This window comes from Dermochelys coriacea, chromosome 1 (assembly GCF_009764565.3).
Source record: "Dermochelys coriacea isolate rDerCor1 chromosome 1, rDerCor1.pri.v4, whole genome shotgun sequence".
Lineage (NCBI taxonomy): Eukaryota > Metazoa > Chordata > Testudines > Dermochelyidae > Dermochelys > Dermochelys coriacea.
Window position 1 is genome coordinate 231431235 of NC_050068.2, and position 17229 is coordinate 231448463.

A 17229-nucleotide genomic window follows, 5' to 3' on the forward strand; every position below is an offset into this window, starting at 1 on the left:
TCTTTACATTCATATTTTCCCTTAGAAATTAGCGTTCTCCCATCTAGCCTGTGTTCTGGCATAGACTAGCCCCTGCTCAACATATGAAATGTATTGAGATTGTATCTTGACATAATATAGCTGCAGGCATTAAGAGTATGCAACACAGGTTAAATCGCCCATAATTTTACACCTCTTAAGTGAAATTCTGATCCAGTCACTGAAAAATTCTACACTGGCCACAGTCAAATACAATACTGAAATAGATGCACTGGGCTGCTGTGGTGAGCCACTGAGACTTGCATTTCCCAAGCACTGTTATGCGTAACCTTAATATTAAATCACAGTGTCAGTGCTGTAATGTAGCACTGATCAGGAAAGTTCAACTTCGAACACTAAAGCTATGCCTAAATAAATATATAATATAGGTCTTGTTTTCTTCCTAAAAGCTGATACAGATTCTCCCATACACAGATGATAGTAAAGACTTACTACCCAGGGGTGAATGTCTCCTTCTGCATTGAGGAAAAAGGAGAAGGAATCATTGATCCTAACTCCTACCTGGATGCAGATACAGCACAAAAAAGATTATTTGTCTATTTCTCCACCAGTGGAGTAATTTATCCCCTCTGCTGCTGATTCTTGCTTTTTCTGGATTAATAGATGGGTGCTGCTCCTTTTAAATGATGCTATTTTACTGTTGCCTACATGTGTTATATAACACTTCCATGTCTCTAATGACAGGTTTCAGAGTAGCAGCCGTGTAAGTCTGTATCCGCAAAAAGAAAAGGAGTACTTGTGGCACCTTAGAGACTAACAAATTTATTAGAGCATAAGCTTTCATGAGCTACAGCTCACTTCATCAGATGTCTCTAAGTGCAACAATGAATAAAACCCAAAGCATTTTTCAAGGAAAGTTAAGTCTTCTGGATGATTTATCTTGTACAAATATTGAAAGAGTGGATTGCTTCTTTAATTCATTAAGTGCACACCTCATTTAACCATTTAAATATTAGGCAGCTAAAGGAGGTGAGATTACACCTTTCAACCTGCCAGGGCTCAAATGTGTTTACACTAGCAAAGACACCAAAATGAGTTTTCAGTTTCTGGGTTGTCGGCTTTCTGACCCCCCCCCCCCCCCCCCAAAAAATGTTGAGGAAAGCAGACACTTTCTGTAAACTTTCATTTAGTCAAAACCTCAGTTTTCAGTCTGCACCCCCTCCCCCAATATTTTTTTTTTTTTGACTGAAGATTTTCACCCAGGCTTAGAGCATGAGGCTTTCACCAAATAGGTTGAAGAAGCCTGTATAGTGCACAATGTGGTGAAGGATAGAGCGTAATTACAGAGAATTCTCCACTTACATCTTATTCCAGTGTCTCTCAACCTTTCCAGATGACTGTACCCCTTTCAGGAGGCTGATTTGTCTTGCATACCCCCGTGTTTCACCTTACTTAAAAACTACTTGCTTACAAAATTGGACATAAAAATGACAAAAGTGTCACAGCACACTATTACTGAAAAATGTCTTGCATTCTCATGTTTCAGAGTAGCAGCCGTGTTAGTCTGTATTCGCAAAAAGAAAAGGAGTACTTGTGGCACCTTAGAGACTAGCAAATTTATTAGAGCATAAGCTTTCGTGAGCTACAGCTCGCTTCATCGGATGCATTTGGTGGAAAAAACAGAGGAGAGATTTATATATATATACACACACACACACACAGAGAACATGCTCAAATAAATTTGTTAGTCTCTAAGGTGCCACAAGTACTCCTTTTCTTTTTGCATTCTCATGTTTACCATATAATTACAAAAATAAATCAACTGGAATATAAATATTGTACTTACATTTCAATGTATAGTATGTAGAGCAGGATAAACAAGTCGTATGAGATTTTAGTTTGTACTGACTTTTTTTTATGTATCATTTTATTTAAGTGGGCAAATATCTAGATGAGTTGATATCCCCAGAAGACCTCTGCACACGCCCAGGGGTCCATATACCCTTAGTTGAGAACCACTGTCTTATAAGACACTGACTCTAATTACATGGCAGTTGCATTTAAATTACAGTGATTTTACACCATATCGATCTTTTTGAAAACTAACTACCACTGAGTTATATAACTGGAATGTTAATTGCATTATGGAACTCATTATTGCTACAGCTGGTCCAAAAATGGGAATTTTTGTATGAAAATTTGCCCCTTTTTTCCATTGAAATATTTAATTTCAGTGAAAGTCTCAGTCAAAAATTGGAAAATTTCAACAATTATTACCTCTTTTGTTTTATATGCAATACACTATTTATTTTTGGGGTATATTAGCGTTGATATAATTAATCACTGTCGTAGTTAAATTTTCTTCTACAAACGTAGTAATTACAGGCATCCTAAAGTAATTCCAGTGTCGCTTCATAATACCATGACTGTAAGTGATGTTTGGGGATGGATCAGGACTAGGGAGCAGACTGGTACCCCTATAATGAGAAGCTGAAAAATGAGGATATTCCTCTTTCATTCCCTTCACTGAGGAGGATTCTATTTGTTGCCCTTTTTCTAAAGGTGAAACCTTGCAGGTGGTAGCTCCCTCTTTTTGAGGGTTTCTAAAATGCTTATTAAAAAAAATTAAAACAATGTCTGTATATCTTATAAAGAAATAGTTCATTCTATACTGCCAAGAAAAGGGAACCTGAAAAAATCTCAAACCCAATTGATTGATATGCCTTTTGTGACTGATGGTGAATTCTGGGTGGTTGAATACAAACTTAATGTTACTATTGGCCCTCATTCTACACGGGAATAATAACTTCATTTTGGTTTGCTTCCTGATGCTAGCCCTGCGGTTGTGAGCTGCTAGAAGGCAATGCTGCTACCTCCTGAATCCTCTAAATAAAGTGTGCTTTCTGCACAGATGCTTTTAAAGAAAGGGAACATTGTATTTTCTGCTTTGATAGATATTTGTGGTTCTCTGAATGAACAAGGTTAGTTTAAAAAGTAGAAAAATACTTGAACAGGTTTAAATATATTGCACTGAAGCATATCCTCACTTGAATTGTTTAGAACAGCTGGCAGAAGTTTATATCACACTTGCTTTTTTTTCTACTGTTTGAAAAGTTTCCATTTTGTTTTGTCTAAACCCTTTTTATTTAGATACTAAGTTGGCAGTATTTTCATTATTTCTGGGTTTGTTGTTTTACTGTAATATTTTCTTGAAAGTAGCAAACTTCCTAATTCTAAAATAAAAATGAGCATGTATAAATTCAATGTTGAGAGGAGCAAGTGAATCAATCCTATATATTGCGTACATATTATAATTTAGGCAACTACTGTGCAGAGGGAGTGGCAGACAAACTCATCTGCATCTTCCTGAGCAGGAACGATCACTTCTGAGTTGAGGGTTATTAATTTTCCATGGCCATTCATTACTTAGACCTATTTGCCTAGAATGACCATGATACCAGACCACCCAGTTATGGTGGGAACTAGAATGAGCCCTCCAAAGTCAATTCAAACAGATAACTGAATTAGAGAGTACTGGACCAGGACTGAGGAGATGTGGGTTCCATTCCTGGCTGTGCGTGCTGGGTGACCATGGGCAAGCCACTTCACCTCTGTGCCTCAGTTTCCCATCTGGAAAATGAGGATAATGATACCAACTTCCTTCTAAAGAGCGTTGAGACCTACAGATCATAACTAAAGATTATTCGTATTATATTATCAGGTAGCTATAATTTTGTCACTCCAAAATGGCTTGGATATAAACTAACTAGAGATGAAAGATTCTATATTCCATTTGTATCTTTCTTGATCTGAATTATCTCCAAATAATGATCCTCGTAAAACTCATTAGAGCATTATTTTATGTGTTCCATTGGTTTCTTAATTGAATAGGTTTATAAAAATCACATTTACCATGTTAGATTAATTCACTGAAAAAATAAATATTTTCTTCACAATTTTCAGTACTAATCGATACCTACGTGTTGATTTTAAAAAAGACAAGTTAACCCCAAAAGGAGAAATAGGGACAAATTAACCCACATAGCTATTTTTTTAAAATTTATAAACCAAGAAGTCATACAGAGTTGTATTCTGGCGTTAATTGCAAACAAAATGAAATAAAGCACTGCCAGTGAGAAATCTATTCAAATGCAGGTAGTGCTGAATAATCTCGCATCTTTCTCTGACCCATTCTTAAAACAGGTCCTCTTGGTCATCCCTTTTATTTGTGCATCCAAAAATTCAGTAGCATCATAATCAAGGAGGACATAGCTCACTGTGGATGTTAGCATAAAAATAATCTAGGCACCAGGTGCCCATATAGGAAGACATAATTGTTTACCCCTAAAAACTAAGACCACCTTGTCTTAAATCATCCTTAATTATTCAGAGCTTGAGATAAATCTATTGAAATATATTACAGCGACAGCTCAGCCCAAGCCACAAAATTCAGATCTGTTTTCCGATATCAAAAACTTCTGGAGTGTTCACAGTCAGAATAAAACCAGACTCATTATGAAGACAGGAAATAGCAGCAAGATTTAGGGTCCGGAATCTAAACTATGCTCCACTCCCTTCCAAAGTTCAGGGGTGTTTGGATTTAGGATTTTGGTCCTGTCTCATCTCTAGCTGTTCTATGCTTCAGCAACATTCCTTTCAAACTTTTTTCTCCTGCAGCTGGAAAGCAATATACTCTGCTTCCATTAAAACAAACATCAATGCTGCTTATTATATAAGCCTCTAATTTCCCTGGTCTGCTGTCACTTGAATGCTGTGTATCTATAGTTTTAAACAAGAGGAGTATTGTGTAGGTGCAGGATGAAAGCCTTTTGACTTAAGTATTTTGCACAGCAATTAAATACCATGCTTCTCTAAAGAACCTTTTCAGTTTATACAGGATGGAAAGGAAATACAAGCATCTTCCTAAGAGTGAGGAGGAGTTAGAATGTGATATCAGCATATTTAAATTCTGTTTTATAATTTTAAAAAATATTTGACTTCATATATTGCACATTTTTGCTCCTAAGTTGAATGTCCAAATCTTGCATTTGGATGCTATTATTGACAGTTAGATAATTAAAGGCCTATATTATGCCTTAAGGTTATTTGAGCATCCAGATCTGGAATTTGGAGATTATGGTCAAGCTTCTCTATGGCAAAATTGGATCCATGGTATTGCCATTTCTCCCCCAGATTTCATATTAGATGTCCCTCTAAACTTAATCTAAAACTGTTCTTTTGTATGAAAATAAATAGACTTTGAAAGAAATTTGAGCAGAAAAAGACTGACTCGTACTCTGTGCAGGGTAGTTTGTTCACTGAAGCACAATTTATCGGCACTAACTGGTGACTTTTTTTGCATCTGGGCACTATTTAACAGAGAAGCATGTATCTTTGCAACAAAGGTTTATCAAAGATGAAAAAAACAGAAAACTTGTTATGTCTATTGACTTGGCAGCCTCACCCTCCCCTTGAGGCAGATTCCAAGGTTAAGAAACATAATAACACCCACCCCCACGCTCATATTTTAGCAACAAGTTTTGCTCAACTTTCACTCCAGAGAACACTCTAGGCATAAGAACATGCATAGGTCTGACCCAATATGGCCTTTCTTATGGTCCATCTAGTCTGGTATGCTGTTTCCCAACAGTGGCCTATGGGAATGAACAGAACAGATAATCACCAAGTGATCCAATGGCACAATTCCATCATCACTTTGGACCATATTCTCCTTTTTCTTGATAGGCTTGTTATGAAGAAAATCTCAAATTCAGTGGTGTGTGTTTAGCCACCATCTTCAAAAAAAAAATTTACATTCAGAGATGAGCAATCTCTCTTTTAGAAGAGGATTAATGCCAATTAATGGTGCTATATTAGCAACCCTTAAATCTCAAGTTTTCTTACCATAAGTGGGCATTGGCAATACCAACTTCCATCAGATTATTTTCCCAGTCAGCCCTTAGGGTCAAATCTGTTGGTCAATTTTGGAGAGAATCCACCTAGGAATATGAGTAATTTAGTTGTCAGACTGATTTAAACCCCAATCCAGTAAAGCATTTCAGAGTGTAGTTAATTTGAAGTGTGAGTAGGTCAGTGACTTCAGTGGGGCTATTCATGTGTTGCACGTTAAGAATGTGCTTAAATATTTGCTGGATTGGGGCATTTGCCTTAACTCTTCACTTTTGTAAGCACCTTTTTAAGCAAAGTTAATTAGTGCTAATTATCATGAACTGTAGGCCTCCCTTTTTGAGGGAGTAGGGAAAGCCTGCCAATTCTTTTCACATATGTCACTGAGCTGCCATGAGAGGGTAACAAATTTCAGTCACTACCACCTACTGGGCCCAGATTTGAACAGATTGGCCTAGAAATGAAGGAAGATGGGATCCATGCATTGGCTTTCTTGTTGAAAGAGAGACAATCCAGTGTGTCCACATACTCTGCAAATCAAAACACAGCAGGTGGCACCATTTCTGTCCCATCAGTCTTGACTCTGCCCCAGTAAGTAATTCCTTAGTATAAAAAGGGGGGGGGGGTAAAAAAAAAATCTTAGCCCTCTCTTGGAATTCTTAAAACTCAAAATAACAGGATACTGTGGATATAAATACTGTAAAAGGGCAACTTACTCCCAGGGCCATTGTATGACCAGTTTTGGCCCAGAATGAACAGTAGTTGAGGTCAGGCCAAATTCTGAAGCTTTTAATCAGGAAAAACTCCCATTGACTTGAACTTCAGAGTTTCCTCTGCTATTAATAAACACTGATGCAGGGCCATTTATATGCATGACACTTCACAGAATATAGAAAAGACACTCCCTGTCCTGGGGAGTTTACAATCAAATCAAATTGGCAATAATACTTAATTTGTAGCTGAATTATAAATTGGTGACAAACCAGTTTCAGTAGTGTCTAACTCAGCATTGTCTGCACCAGCCTTCATATTTTTATTTTGCTCACTTAGAAGATCCTCCATATCTCCACACTTCCAGCTTGCTAGTCAGTTCCACAGTGAAGTCTATCTACTTCTGAAGGAATTTCTACATCATCTTGTTCCACCTATGTATCTCTCTCATTTGCTGCTCCTCCTCCTCCTGTTCCCTATGCTCTTTTTAACCCCCAGATTTTGCTATTCTATCTTTTTCCCACTTCTATCACTCTGCTCACTACTCCTAAAACATTATTCCCAATCATCATCTCATCTGCCATTGGATCTATGTGTGGGATGGACCCCTCTGCCTGCACAAAGTCCTGTAGTCTTCAATGGGACTCTCTCTGGATACAAACCATGCAGATCCCATTGCAGGCATGGGCTCCGGGTTTGCAAAGAGCTGTGCAAATTTGACCACACAAATATTTTATAACCACTCTTTGAGCACCTGGCATGTATATAATTTAACCAGTCCCCCATTATGACACACTGTGCCTACTGTCTGTCTACATTTCCAACATTTCTTGTCTTTTTCCTAAGGAATGTATGCATCAGGGCAGATCCTCAGTTGGTATACGTTGTGATAGCTTCAGATGGAAAGAAGACAATTTACACTAGCTAAAGATTTGTCCCATTATCTTTGTGTGGTGGTGGGTGGGTGTGTTTTTTTTTTTTTTTTTTTTTTTTAAATCTTTGCTGTAAGGTAGGCCCCATGTAACAATCTAACACTTTAAAGTTTCATTACATTAGACTTTGAGACGGTCATATATCTTGCCCATACCTGTTCCTATTTGTTTTATATTCCAGACTAGTTCCAGGCCCTTAAATTGTAGATTTGATCCTTTTACACTGCTTCTATCTACTCTCTTCAAACAGACAAAATATAAATGCCAACTTGTGGTGATGGTTTTTAAGTGTGCAATACTAAAAAGCCACAATGAAAAATCGCAGAGGGAGGAATTTGGAATGTTATTCATTTCTTAAATTGCTAAATGCATAAAGCTTTCTCTTGCCCTCATATTGAAGATTCAGCATTTTCCAATGTCAACATTCTCATAAATAAAGAATGAGAAAACACTTGGTTTTGTGAGCGTGGGAAGTTAATGAGTGGAAAATAAAGTTGGCGCACTTTGTTTGTTACTCATTCCCAAAAGGTTGGAGCCTCTCTCACGCACATGTAAGTTCTGATCACTTTGAAGTAAGCTGCTGATCATGTTGTTCACTTGACCACTAGGGTGCATGTTGCAGCTTGCATCGAACATGGTCTTGCTTTATACAGGCAATAGCAATGGGAAAATAACACAATTTTTGGGCATTGTGCTCTACTACTCAAATTTCATTGGGAATTTTTGTTTGAGTGGAGACTACAAGATTAAGTCTTAAATTACAGTAATCTTTTATTATGTTATAGGTCTTTCTGGAGCACCTTCTATTACTTAATCCAAATTTTGGCTATCCTTATTAAATCAATGGCAACTTTCTAGAGTCAGGAATTGAATTATCTGCTCCGGTAATTCCTCCTAAAGTGATCAGCAGGAAGGGTAGAGGTTATTTTCTTAAAGAAAACTTTATTTTTATATAAAATATAATCACATGCAGAACATAGAAATAGCATATAAATAACAAAATTCCCTGTTCGTTATTTGTAATGGAGGGCATCAATTATTAAAGTGACTAGATAGATGAATAAAAGGAGTACTTGTGGCACCTTAGAGGCTAACAAATTTATCTGAGCATAAGCTTTCATGAACTACAGCTCACTTCACCAGATTCATTCAGTGGAAAATATAGTGGGGAGATTCATATACACAGATTTCAGAGTAGCAGCCGTGTAAGTCTGTATCCGCAAAAAGAAAAGGAGGATTTGTGGCACCTTAGAGACTAACACATTTATTTGAGCACAAGCTTTCATGAGCTACAGCTCACTTCATCGGATGCGTGTGTGTGTTTTCCCCTGTCGCTGTGAGGAGATTCACCCAGGGCAGCCAGGCATCAGGACCAGGAGCCCTTTGGGGCTGGCTGGGGGGCGTGGGGGGGGGGGAACCTGATCGGTGCATAGTCGTTTGCTGGGCTGCAATTTCTTGCTTGCAGCTGCCCCCACTCCCAGACATCGGATTTCCCCATATAGATCTGGCTCTGGCTTACATCATTGGCGCGTTATCCATCTTAAACCTTGGCTTCACCAAAAAGAAAAGGAGGACTTGTGGCATCTTAGAGACTAACAAATTTATTTGAGCATAAGCTTTCCTGAGCTACGGCTCACTTCATCGGCTGCATTAGCTTCACCTGTTATCCTTGTGTTCCCCTACCCCCAGCACTTTCCCCGGGGCAAAATTTTACCAGTGAATCCCTTGGTAGGGTCGCTTCCGACTGTTCGACCCCACACTCCAGCTTGTAGAGCAGGGAAGGGTGGAGTAAGGGGGGGGGAAAGGAAATGTAGAGTGTTGCAGTATGTATAATTTTCTCCTCCTCCTCGGCTCTTTTTCAGGGCGTCTCGTTGTCTTTTGCGCATCGGCGTTTCCAGGGCCCTCAATTTGACCCATCCTTTAATATGATGCAAAACTCGGGCACCAAATCATTTTTTACTGAAAATAACGTCTTGGTCGCGCATGAAATGATTGCACACAGCCGCAGCTTGGCGTCGTTCCTACCGCTCAGCGGCTAGGGTTTCCTTTATTTATCTGATGACAGGTTTCAGAGGAGCAGCCGGGTTAGTCTGTTTTCGCAAAAAGAAAAGGAGGACTTGTGGCCCCTTAGATTTGTTAGTCGCTACGGGGCCACGAGTCCTCCTTTTCTTTTTATTTATCTGGTTTCAGAGGAGCGGGCGTCTTCGCCTGTGTCGCCGAACAGGAGGACTGGCGGCACCGGCGAGGGCCACGCGTTTATGGGAGCCTCGCCTTCTCGTGAGTTACGAAACGAATGGAAAGCTGAGGCTCCCATAAACGCGTGGCCCTCGCCGGTGCCCTGGTCGTGGTCTTTTTGCGGGCGCAGCCTAACGGGGCTGCTCCTCGGCTAGCCGCAGCTGGGTGCCTTTCGGCCGCCTGTGGCCCCGGGCCCCCGCGGCGCTGCCGCGCTCCGATTGGCGGGGACGCCCGCGCGGGCCCCGCCTCCCGGGCGCTCAATGGGAAGCGGCCCGTGCAGAAAGTTCAGGGGGGGGAGAAGCGGTGAGCGCCGGAGGGCGGCGGCAGGGAAGCGACCCGGAGCGGGGCAGGCGGGAGGACGAGGGGAGAAAGTGAAGGGAGGAGGGATCCAGGAGGAGGCTTTTTTTCCCCTCCCCCCATCCCGCAGGAGGACGGGGGGGGGAAGGAAACGAGGAGAGGAGGGAGAAGTGCCCCAGCAGCAGCAGCAGCAGCAGCAGCAGCGCGGGCGGCGTGGTGAGAGGAGAAGGAAGCTGCTAGAGGGCGGCGGCGGCTCAGGATCCAGGCTCGCCCAGCAGCTCATGCCAGGCTGCGGTCACCGCTTCTCCCTTGGCTGCCGCTCCCGCTTGGCAAACCAGTGTCGGGCTCTGAGCGCGGCCGGGCGGCCCCTCCCCCTCGCGTGCGCTCCGGCGCCCCCCCCCCTCCCCCCCGGCCAGGCGGTTCTGTGACTGAAAATGAGCAAAAATGTCTGACAAAATGTCCAGTTTTCTGTACATCGGGGACATCGTGTCCCTCTACGCGGAAGGCTCAGTCAACGGCTTCATCAGCACCCTGGGGTAAGGAAAGGGCTGGGGTGCGTGTGCGTGTCTGCTCTCTCTCTGCAGCGCATGTGGTTGTTTTCTGGCAACACCCCCCCCCCCTCCCGCCCCCCATGTACATGTCAGGCTATGACATCTCGCTGCAGGACAGGGACCCGTGGAGGCAGCATGACACATCGCAGCACAGGAAACAGCGGGGAGAGGAATGTGCTGTGTAGCAGCAGCAGCAGCAACTTCACAGCCCTCTGTAACGAGAGAGATAAAAGTAGGAAGTGATTTTTTTTCTTTTTTTAAAAAAAAAAAAAAAAAAACCCAAAAGAAACCCAGCTTCTCGAAAAGGCCTGGGGAAGTAGAGCACTTGAGCAGCTTTGCTGGCAAAAGGCTGTTACACAGCGACGCTTTCTTTTATTTAGCCTCACACCAGCCCTTCCCTCCTCAGCTTGATTTACTAGCTAGAGCAGAAGCTGATCGTGTTAGGGAATAAGGTTAGCCCTCTCTGAAGCCAAAATCAGTACATGGAAAGGAAAGAGTTCCCATGGATTTAAAAAAACAAAACAAAACAAAAACAAGTTAGACCCCTTTTCTTTTATTTATTTAAAAAAGCAGCATATCCTTCTTGGGGCTGTTACTGAGCCAAACCTGCTAATCGCATACATTTGGCCAGTCTTGGGAGCATTCAGACTTCTGGAAGAGGTATGCCCTAGCAGCTGTTTGTCATTCTTTTAATAATTAAACCACCAGGACCTGAAATCCAACAATCTATTATATTTTTAAATACCTCGGGGCAGTGGAACTCTCCATCCTAGAGCCTTCAGGATTCTAGAACCAAGAAGCATTTGGAACCTTCTAGGTTTTAGTCTAGAGGAATGAAATCCTGGACCCATTGAAATGGCAAAACTCCTGTGAACTTCAGTGGGGCCAGGGTTTTATCTTGTGCCTAAGCAAAACTTCATAGACCCAGGATTCCTCTTGACCCACCTCCTGAGAGTGCCCTGAAGAAGTTGGTCAGATAACATGGTAGTAGAAAAGAATTGAAATAGAAGAAGTCATAAGTTTTTTTTTTTTTTTTTTTTTTTAAACTCTAGCAACTTGAGTGTTCAGGTTCTGTTGTGAAATGGAAGAGTAATTTCTTATTAAAACCTTATGCTTAAAATAGTAATGTAGGCATCACAAAATATGGAACTTGTCTAGGTTTTCTGATTATCTCTTAATAAGTAATGCTATTCACATTTGTATCAAGTTGATGTACAAGGCCCTGACCCTGAAAACACTTATTCACTGCTTATTAGGCACTTGACTAGACCCATTAACTTCAGTGGAGCAATTCAGTTGCCTAGAGTTAAGCATGTGTTAGTGTTTGCAGGATGAAGACTGGAGGGCCTCACTTGTAAGTGCTCAGCACCATCCAACTTCTGTTGAAATACTGTATAATGACTACAGACTCGTGTCCCAAAATTTCTCTCTCCTGTAAGAAGTGCAGCATAGAGGCTCTTTAAGACTGTATTTATTTAAAAAAAAACAAAACCCAAACAATACGCTTATATTTTGCAAGAACTTAGTTCACAGAGAAATGTAATTCTTTAAAACAAATTCCTTAGGAAAAGGGAATATGTTCATTATTTTTAACCGCAGCTACTAAACTTGTTCTATGCTACTTTACAATTTTTAATAAAGGCATGCAGGGGTGAAAACTTTTGAATTTTAAATCTCCCCACTGTATTTTCCACTGAATGCATCCAGTGAAGTGAGCTGTAGCTCATGAAAGCTTATGCTCAGATAAATTTGTTAGTCTCTAAGGTGCCACAAGTATTTCTTTTCTTTTTGCTCTCCTTTGTAACCAACTTGTTAAATTTTTCAGCTGCTCTTGTCTAATTACATGTTTGTGTAACCATTTGGTGGTGGATTTGATTTGCCTAAAGTCTCTTCTGTTTTCAACATTGATCAGACATTTAATTCCCTATGGATGATTTTTCCTGAATCTCTCTTTTAAAAAATGACTTGCTGACAAAAAGCTACTTCAGTGAGTTGTCATTAACCTGAGTGTTTTGGATCATCCTTTCAGTTTTATTCTGAAAAATATCCAATATAGAAAAATTCTACTGATGATGCATATAAAATGACATTGATAATGCATTATTATAAAACCAGCATTGTTAGTGACATGTCAAAAGGCTTTGGTAGTCCCCACTGATCTCAGTGGGAGAGTCAGAGTGCCAGTGATTTTTTTTTTTTTTTTTTTTTTTTTTTGTAGCAAGTCCAAAGCAAATGTGTCCTTAATGATATGTCATTGGAACTGTCTTACGGATTGTATGAATCACAATGATTCCAATGGCACATATTGGAAACAAAGCAGCTCCAAACCTAAGAGTTCCAGTGTGGGTTGTGTGTGTTTTTTTTTTTTTTTTTTTTTTTTAAACAGTGGCTATTAAACATCAAGCACTATATTCAGAACTAATAGTTAAGGTCTAATCTATACCAAGGGAAGATAACAAAATTCACCGTTAAGGCTGTGACTTCATCCTCTGCTAATTAACCCTGTTGTGCCTAAGTGCAGAAAATGCGTAAGGTTGCTCATATTCTGAGACTCCCACACCAGGAAACTTTGTGGTGAAGTAAGGATGGAGTGGAAGCTTTAATAATGAATTTCTGTGGTTTTTGTCTGTCACTTATTTGTTCAATGTTATTGAAGGCAGTTGGTTTTCATTGTCTTTCATACCTTTCATCTTACTTCCTGTTCGCTCACTTTGTCTGCTTGCAAACAACTTTCCATGATGTATTCCTCCCTGTCTACATTTTATGTCTTTCCCCTTCCACTTACAACTTTGGTATTCATTTCACATCTCTGTTTTGCTGACTCTTGGAATTTTAAATCCCATCTCAAAACTTTTCCTGTACCTTCAAATAATTGGATGGCTCTTCCTGTTTTTTGCAAGGTGTGTATTTCTTCTCGGAACCTCTTGTTGAATTGACAGGTTTCAGAGTAGCAGCCGTGTTAGTCTGTATTCACAAAAAGAACAGGAGTACTTGTGACACCTTAGAGACTAACAAATGTATTAGAGCATAAGCTTTCGTGAGCTACAGCTCACTTTTCCACCAAATGCATCCGATGAAGTGAGCTGTAGCTCACGAAAGCTTATGCTCTAATAAATTTGTTAGTCTCTAAGGTGCCACAAGTACTCCTTTTCTTCTTGTTGAATTGTTTGTGTCGTATTGCTAGGGCTGCAGGTTTGTCATAGTGATAAAAATGTCACAGATAGGATGATTTTTCTGTTTGTGACTTTAATAAAGCAGTGTTTCCCAAATGGTGCCTTGCTAGGGGAGGTTTGATGGAGGAGGGGCCAGGTCAAATTTTAGGGAGTGGCATTGGGATGTTGGGCAGACCTGGGAGTGTTGAAGTTATGATACCCTATAATATGTTCTGTGGCAGTGGTTGCAATTACTCCCTTTAGGTTGGTAGTAGCTATGCAGGGGTAGTTTTATCAGGGGTAGTTTCTGGGAAGAATTCTGCTAGGAAATCTGTCCCGCTGAAAGGGGAACATGCTGTGGAGTGTGATGTTCCTTTCCCTATTTACCCCCAGATCTTTCTTCCATCATTCAGAGCAGCAGAGCCTCTTTCATATACAGGTACTTCTTATGTGTCTGGAGAAAGTGGGGAGCAGGCAGTGGAATTGCTGCTCTCTTCACCTGACTGATTTTGGGCCCTCACTTCCACATTTTGTTACTGTCCAGACTGCATAGCAAATGGTAGCCATGTATCCCAGTATTTTCAGAGCCAGTAGGAGAGGGAGATAAATTACCTTGTCACCCAGTGTCTGGGTTATTATATAGTCCACCAGGTAGCCTAACACGGTTGCAGCAACTTTAAATCCAGCTCAAGTATACTGATTGTGAAGAAAAGACTTAATTCTGTTTTATTTTAAGCTGCCAGAGGCTAACCGTTCCTTAAACAAAGCATGAGTGAGGCAGATCTATAAATAAGATGTAATGTGCACAGTACCTCTCTAAGCAGGGAGGCCTGTCACGTAAACGGACATCGCTCCTTACAGAGTTGAATGAGCCAAGTAAGTTTGTGTGAGGAATGGAAGTTTTAAGTGAATGCTTAATTCTACAGGTTTTTCTATGGTGGGGGTAGTACTCTTTTTTTTTTTTTTTTTTTTTTTTTTCCCTCCACTTTCCACACTCCTATTTCCTCTGGGAAACTTAAATTTATATATATATTAAACTCCAAGGTTGAGCAATTAAGGTCAAGTTTGGGATCAGTTTAGTGCCTGGTACATCCTAGAGCCTAGAAAAATGTATCCTGCACTTGCGGTGCGAATGGAGCTGATAAGCTAATGATCAATGTAGGAGCTCTGGCATTTAGATGCAAATGATGGGTACAGTCTAAGAACCTAAATAGACAGCTAGCTGTTTCTACCCTCATGATTTTATTGTTACTTTATGAACATGAGGGCTTCTTTTTTATTTTTAAACAAGAAGATCACATTGCAGTGTAGTGGAACTGGCAATGAACCAGAATTTCCATTTCATGGGAACACCTAGCACTTTGATTGTATTTTTTCATTCCAAACCAGACCAAAAGGCTGAAATTTCCCACAAAATGGAAATTCTGAACCATTTCAATTTGGGACCATCAAAATGCTTTGTTTCAATAATATTTCAATTCATTTTGTTTCCACTTTTATTTTAAGTACAATATATTATACATATAGGTATAAGTATAATATTGCAATTAATAACAGGTTTCAGAGTAGCAACCGTGTTAGTCTGTATTTGCAGACTTCACGAAAGCTTATGCTCAAATAAATTTGTTAGTCTCTAAGGTGCCACAAGTACTCCTTTTCTTTATTGCAATTAATATTTCAATATAATATAAATGTGGAAATGAAATGAATTTGAATCAAAAGTTTTGAGTTTGTCAAAATGAAATGTTTTCACTTTTCCTACTGAAATTTTTTGTTTAAATTGATACAGGCCCGTGACACATTTTGCTTCTGATGAAACTGTGTTTTTTCGACAGGAAACTGTTCCATCGATATTTATATCAACCAGCTCTACAATTTAGATGAAAAAATCAGGAAATGTTTTTTCCTTTTTGTTGTTGTTTTTTGTATTCCAGTGCTGCTTGGTAGCTTCTACAAAGATTGTGGCCCCCTTGTGCAAGGCACTGTATGGACATGTAATAAGAGATGGTCCCTGTCCTGAAGAGCTTATAATGCAAGTAGCTAAGACACACACAGGGTGGGAGAAAAGAAGAATTGTTATTACTGTCGATAGTTCTGGAAAGAGAGAATGGAGGCACAGAGAGACTGAGGCCCAGATCCTCAAAGGGATTGATTTAAATGGGTATTAGGTGCTGGTCACACAGGAAGTTTTTGTTAGAGCTGGGAAATGAGCCCCTGTCTCCCAGGTCCTAGTCCAGTGCCTTAACCATGAGACCAGTCTTCCATGTTTTAAGAGTAAAATTGGAATAGTATATTATGAACTTTTTTATGAATGGAGAATTAAATTTCTGTAGTCTTCTGGTACCATGAGAAGAAAGTGTGTGTGCATGGAATAGTGGGGGCAGGGGCGGGCTGACACTGATGTGGCTGGGGGGGGGGGGAGGAGTAGTGCCAGCTCCCAGCCTCCAGGGTGGGAGGTTCGGCTGATCGATCCATTATTCAGAAATCCAATGTGTACATGCCTGTCTAGCCTCAGTAAAGCTGCTCTGTGCAACTGTAGATGGAAACCTCATGGAACATCGCTATGGAGTGTACTGCCTAAAAGGCAGCTCTTGATGGGGAGGGACAGGTAGAAGAGCCCTAAAGAAGAGCAAAAATGGTGTAGCATTTCAGCATATGCACATTTTTTTTTCCTTTAGTTTGCTGTTCTGTGTTGTCTTTACCTGCTTCTGTTAGCTCCTTGGGACAGGTACCATACCTTTCTACATCTTTCATTAAGTACCTAGCACAATTTCAGCCTAGGCTTTGTAAGACCCACATTTAGCATGATCACAGGTTTCAGAGTAGCAGCCGTGTTAGTCTGTATTCGCAAAAAGAAAAGGAGTACTTGTGGCACCTTAGAGACTAACAAATTTATTAGAGCATAAAGCTCACGAAAGCTTATGCTCTAATAAATTTGTTAGTCTCTAAGGTGCCACAAGTACTCCTTTTCATTTAGCATGATGTGGCTTTATTGAACCCAAGCTTTGTGCATAGACTGTATTTGTTGGACTCTGGAGCAAAAAGGTCACGTAGAAAACGGAGTGTTAGTGGAACAGTGCTAGCTTGAGTACTACAAAGACCATGCAAATTAAAATTAGTAGTGCTGGTGGCCTGAGAGGAGTTATGGTATGAAAGTCATAGTGACCAAGGGTGCTTAACAATCATTGATGTAGCATACATACTATTCCCATTCCCTCCCAATGATACTGCCTGAAAATGTGAGTGATTGGTGAGGTACGTGGTGTACTGGCTCCTTTATTAATGAAGTTTTATTCTGCTTTTATGAACAAGAGAAATGTTAATACTTAGGATGAGTGACACATTAGTATCAGGTCCAAGTCTGGTAGTTAGTGATTTCAAGCAGTCTAGAGTGGCTCACGAGCGTGAGTGCCAACCTCAGGGCAAAGTGGGTCAGGTAATTTCTTTTTTATTGGACCAGCTTCT

General features: G+C 40.4%; 1 protein-coding gene across 3 annotated transcripts in view; it reads left to right on the forward strand.

Annotated features, from left to right (window-relative positions):
* Positions 1-10121: 10121 nt before the first annotated feature.
* ITPR2 (inositol 1,4,5-trisphosphate receptor type 2) overlaps positions 10122-17229 on the forward strand; it is a 358661-nt gene continuing 351553 nt past the window's right edge. For all 3 annotated transcript variants that reach the window (XM_038389064.2, XM_038389070.2, XM_043516179.1), the window contains exon 1: positions 10122-10597. In XM_038389064.2, the coding sequence (XP_038244992.1) occupies positions 10506-10597 (92 nt within the window). In that variant the 5' untranslated portion in view covers positions 10122-10505. The remainder of the gene's footprint in view (positions 10598-17229) is intronic.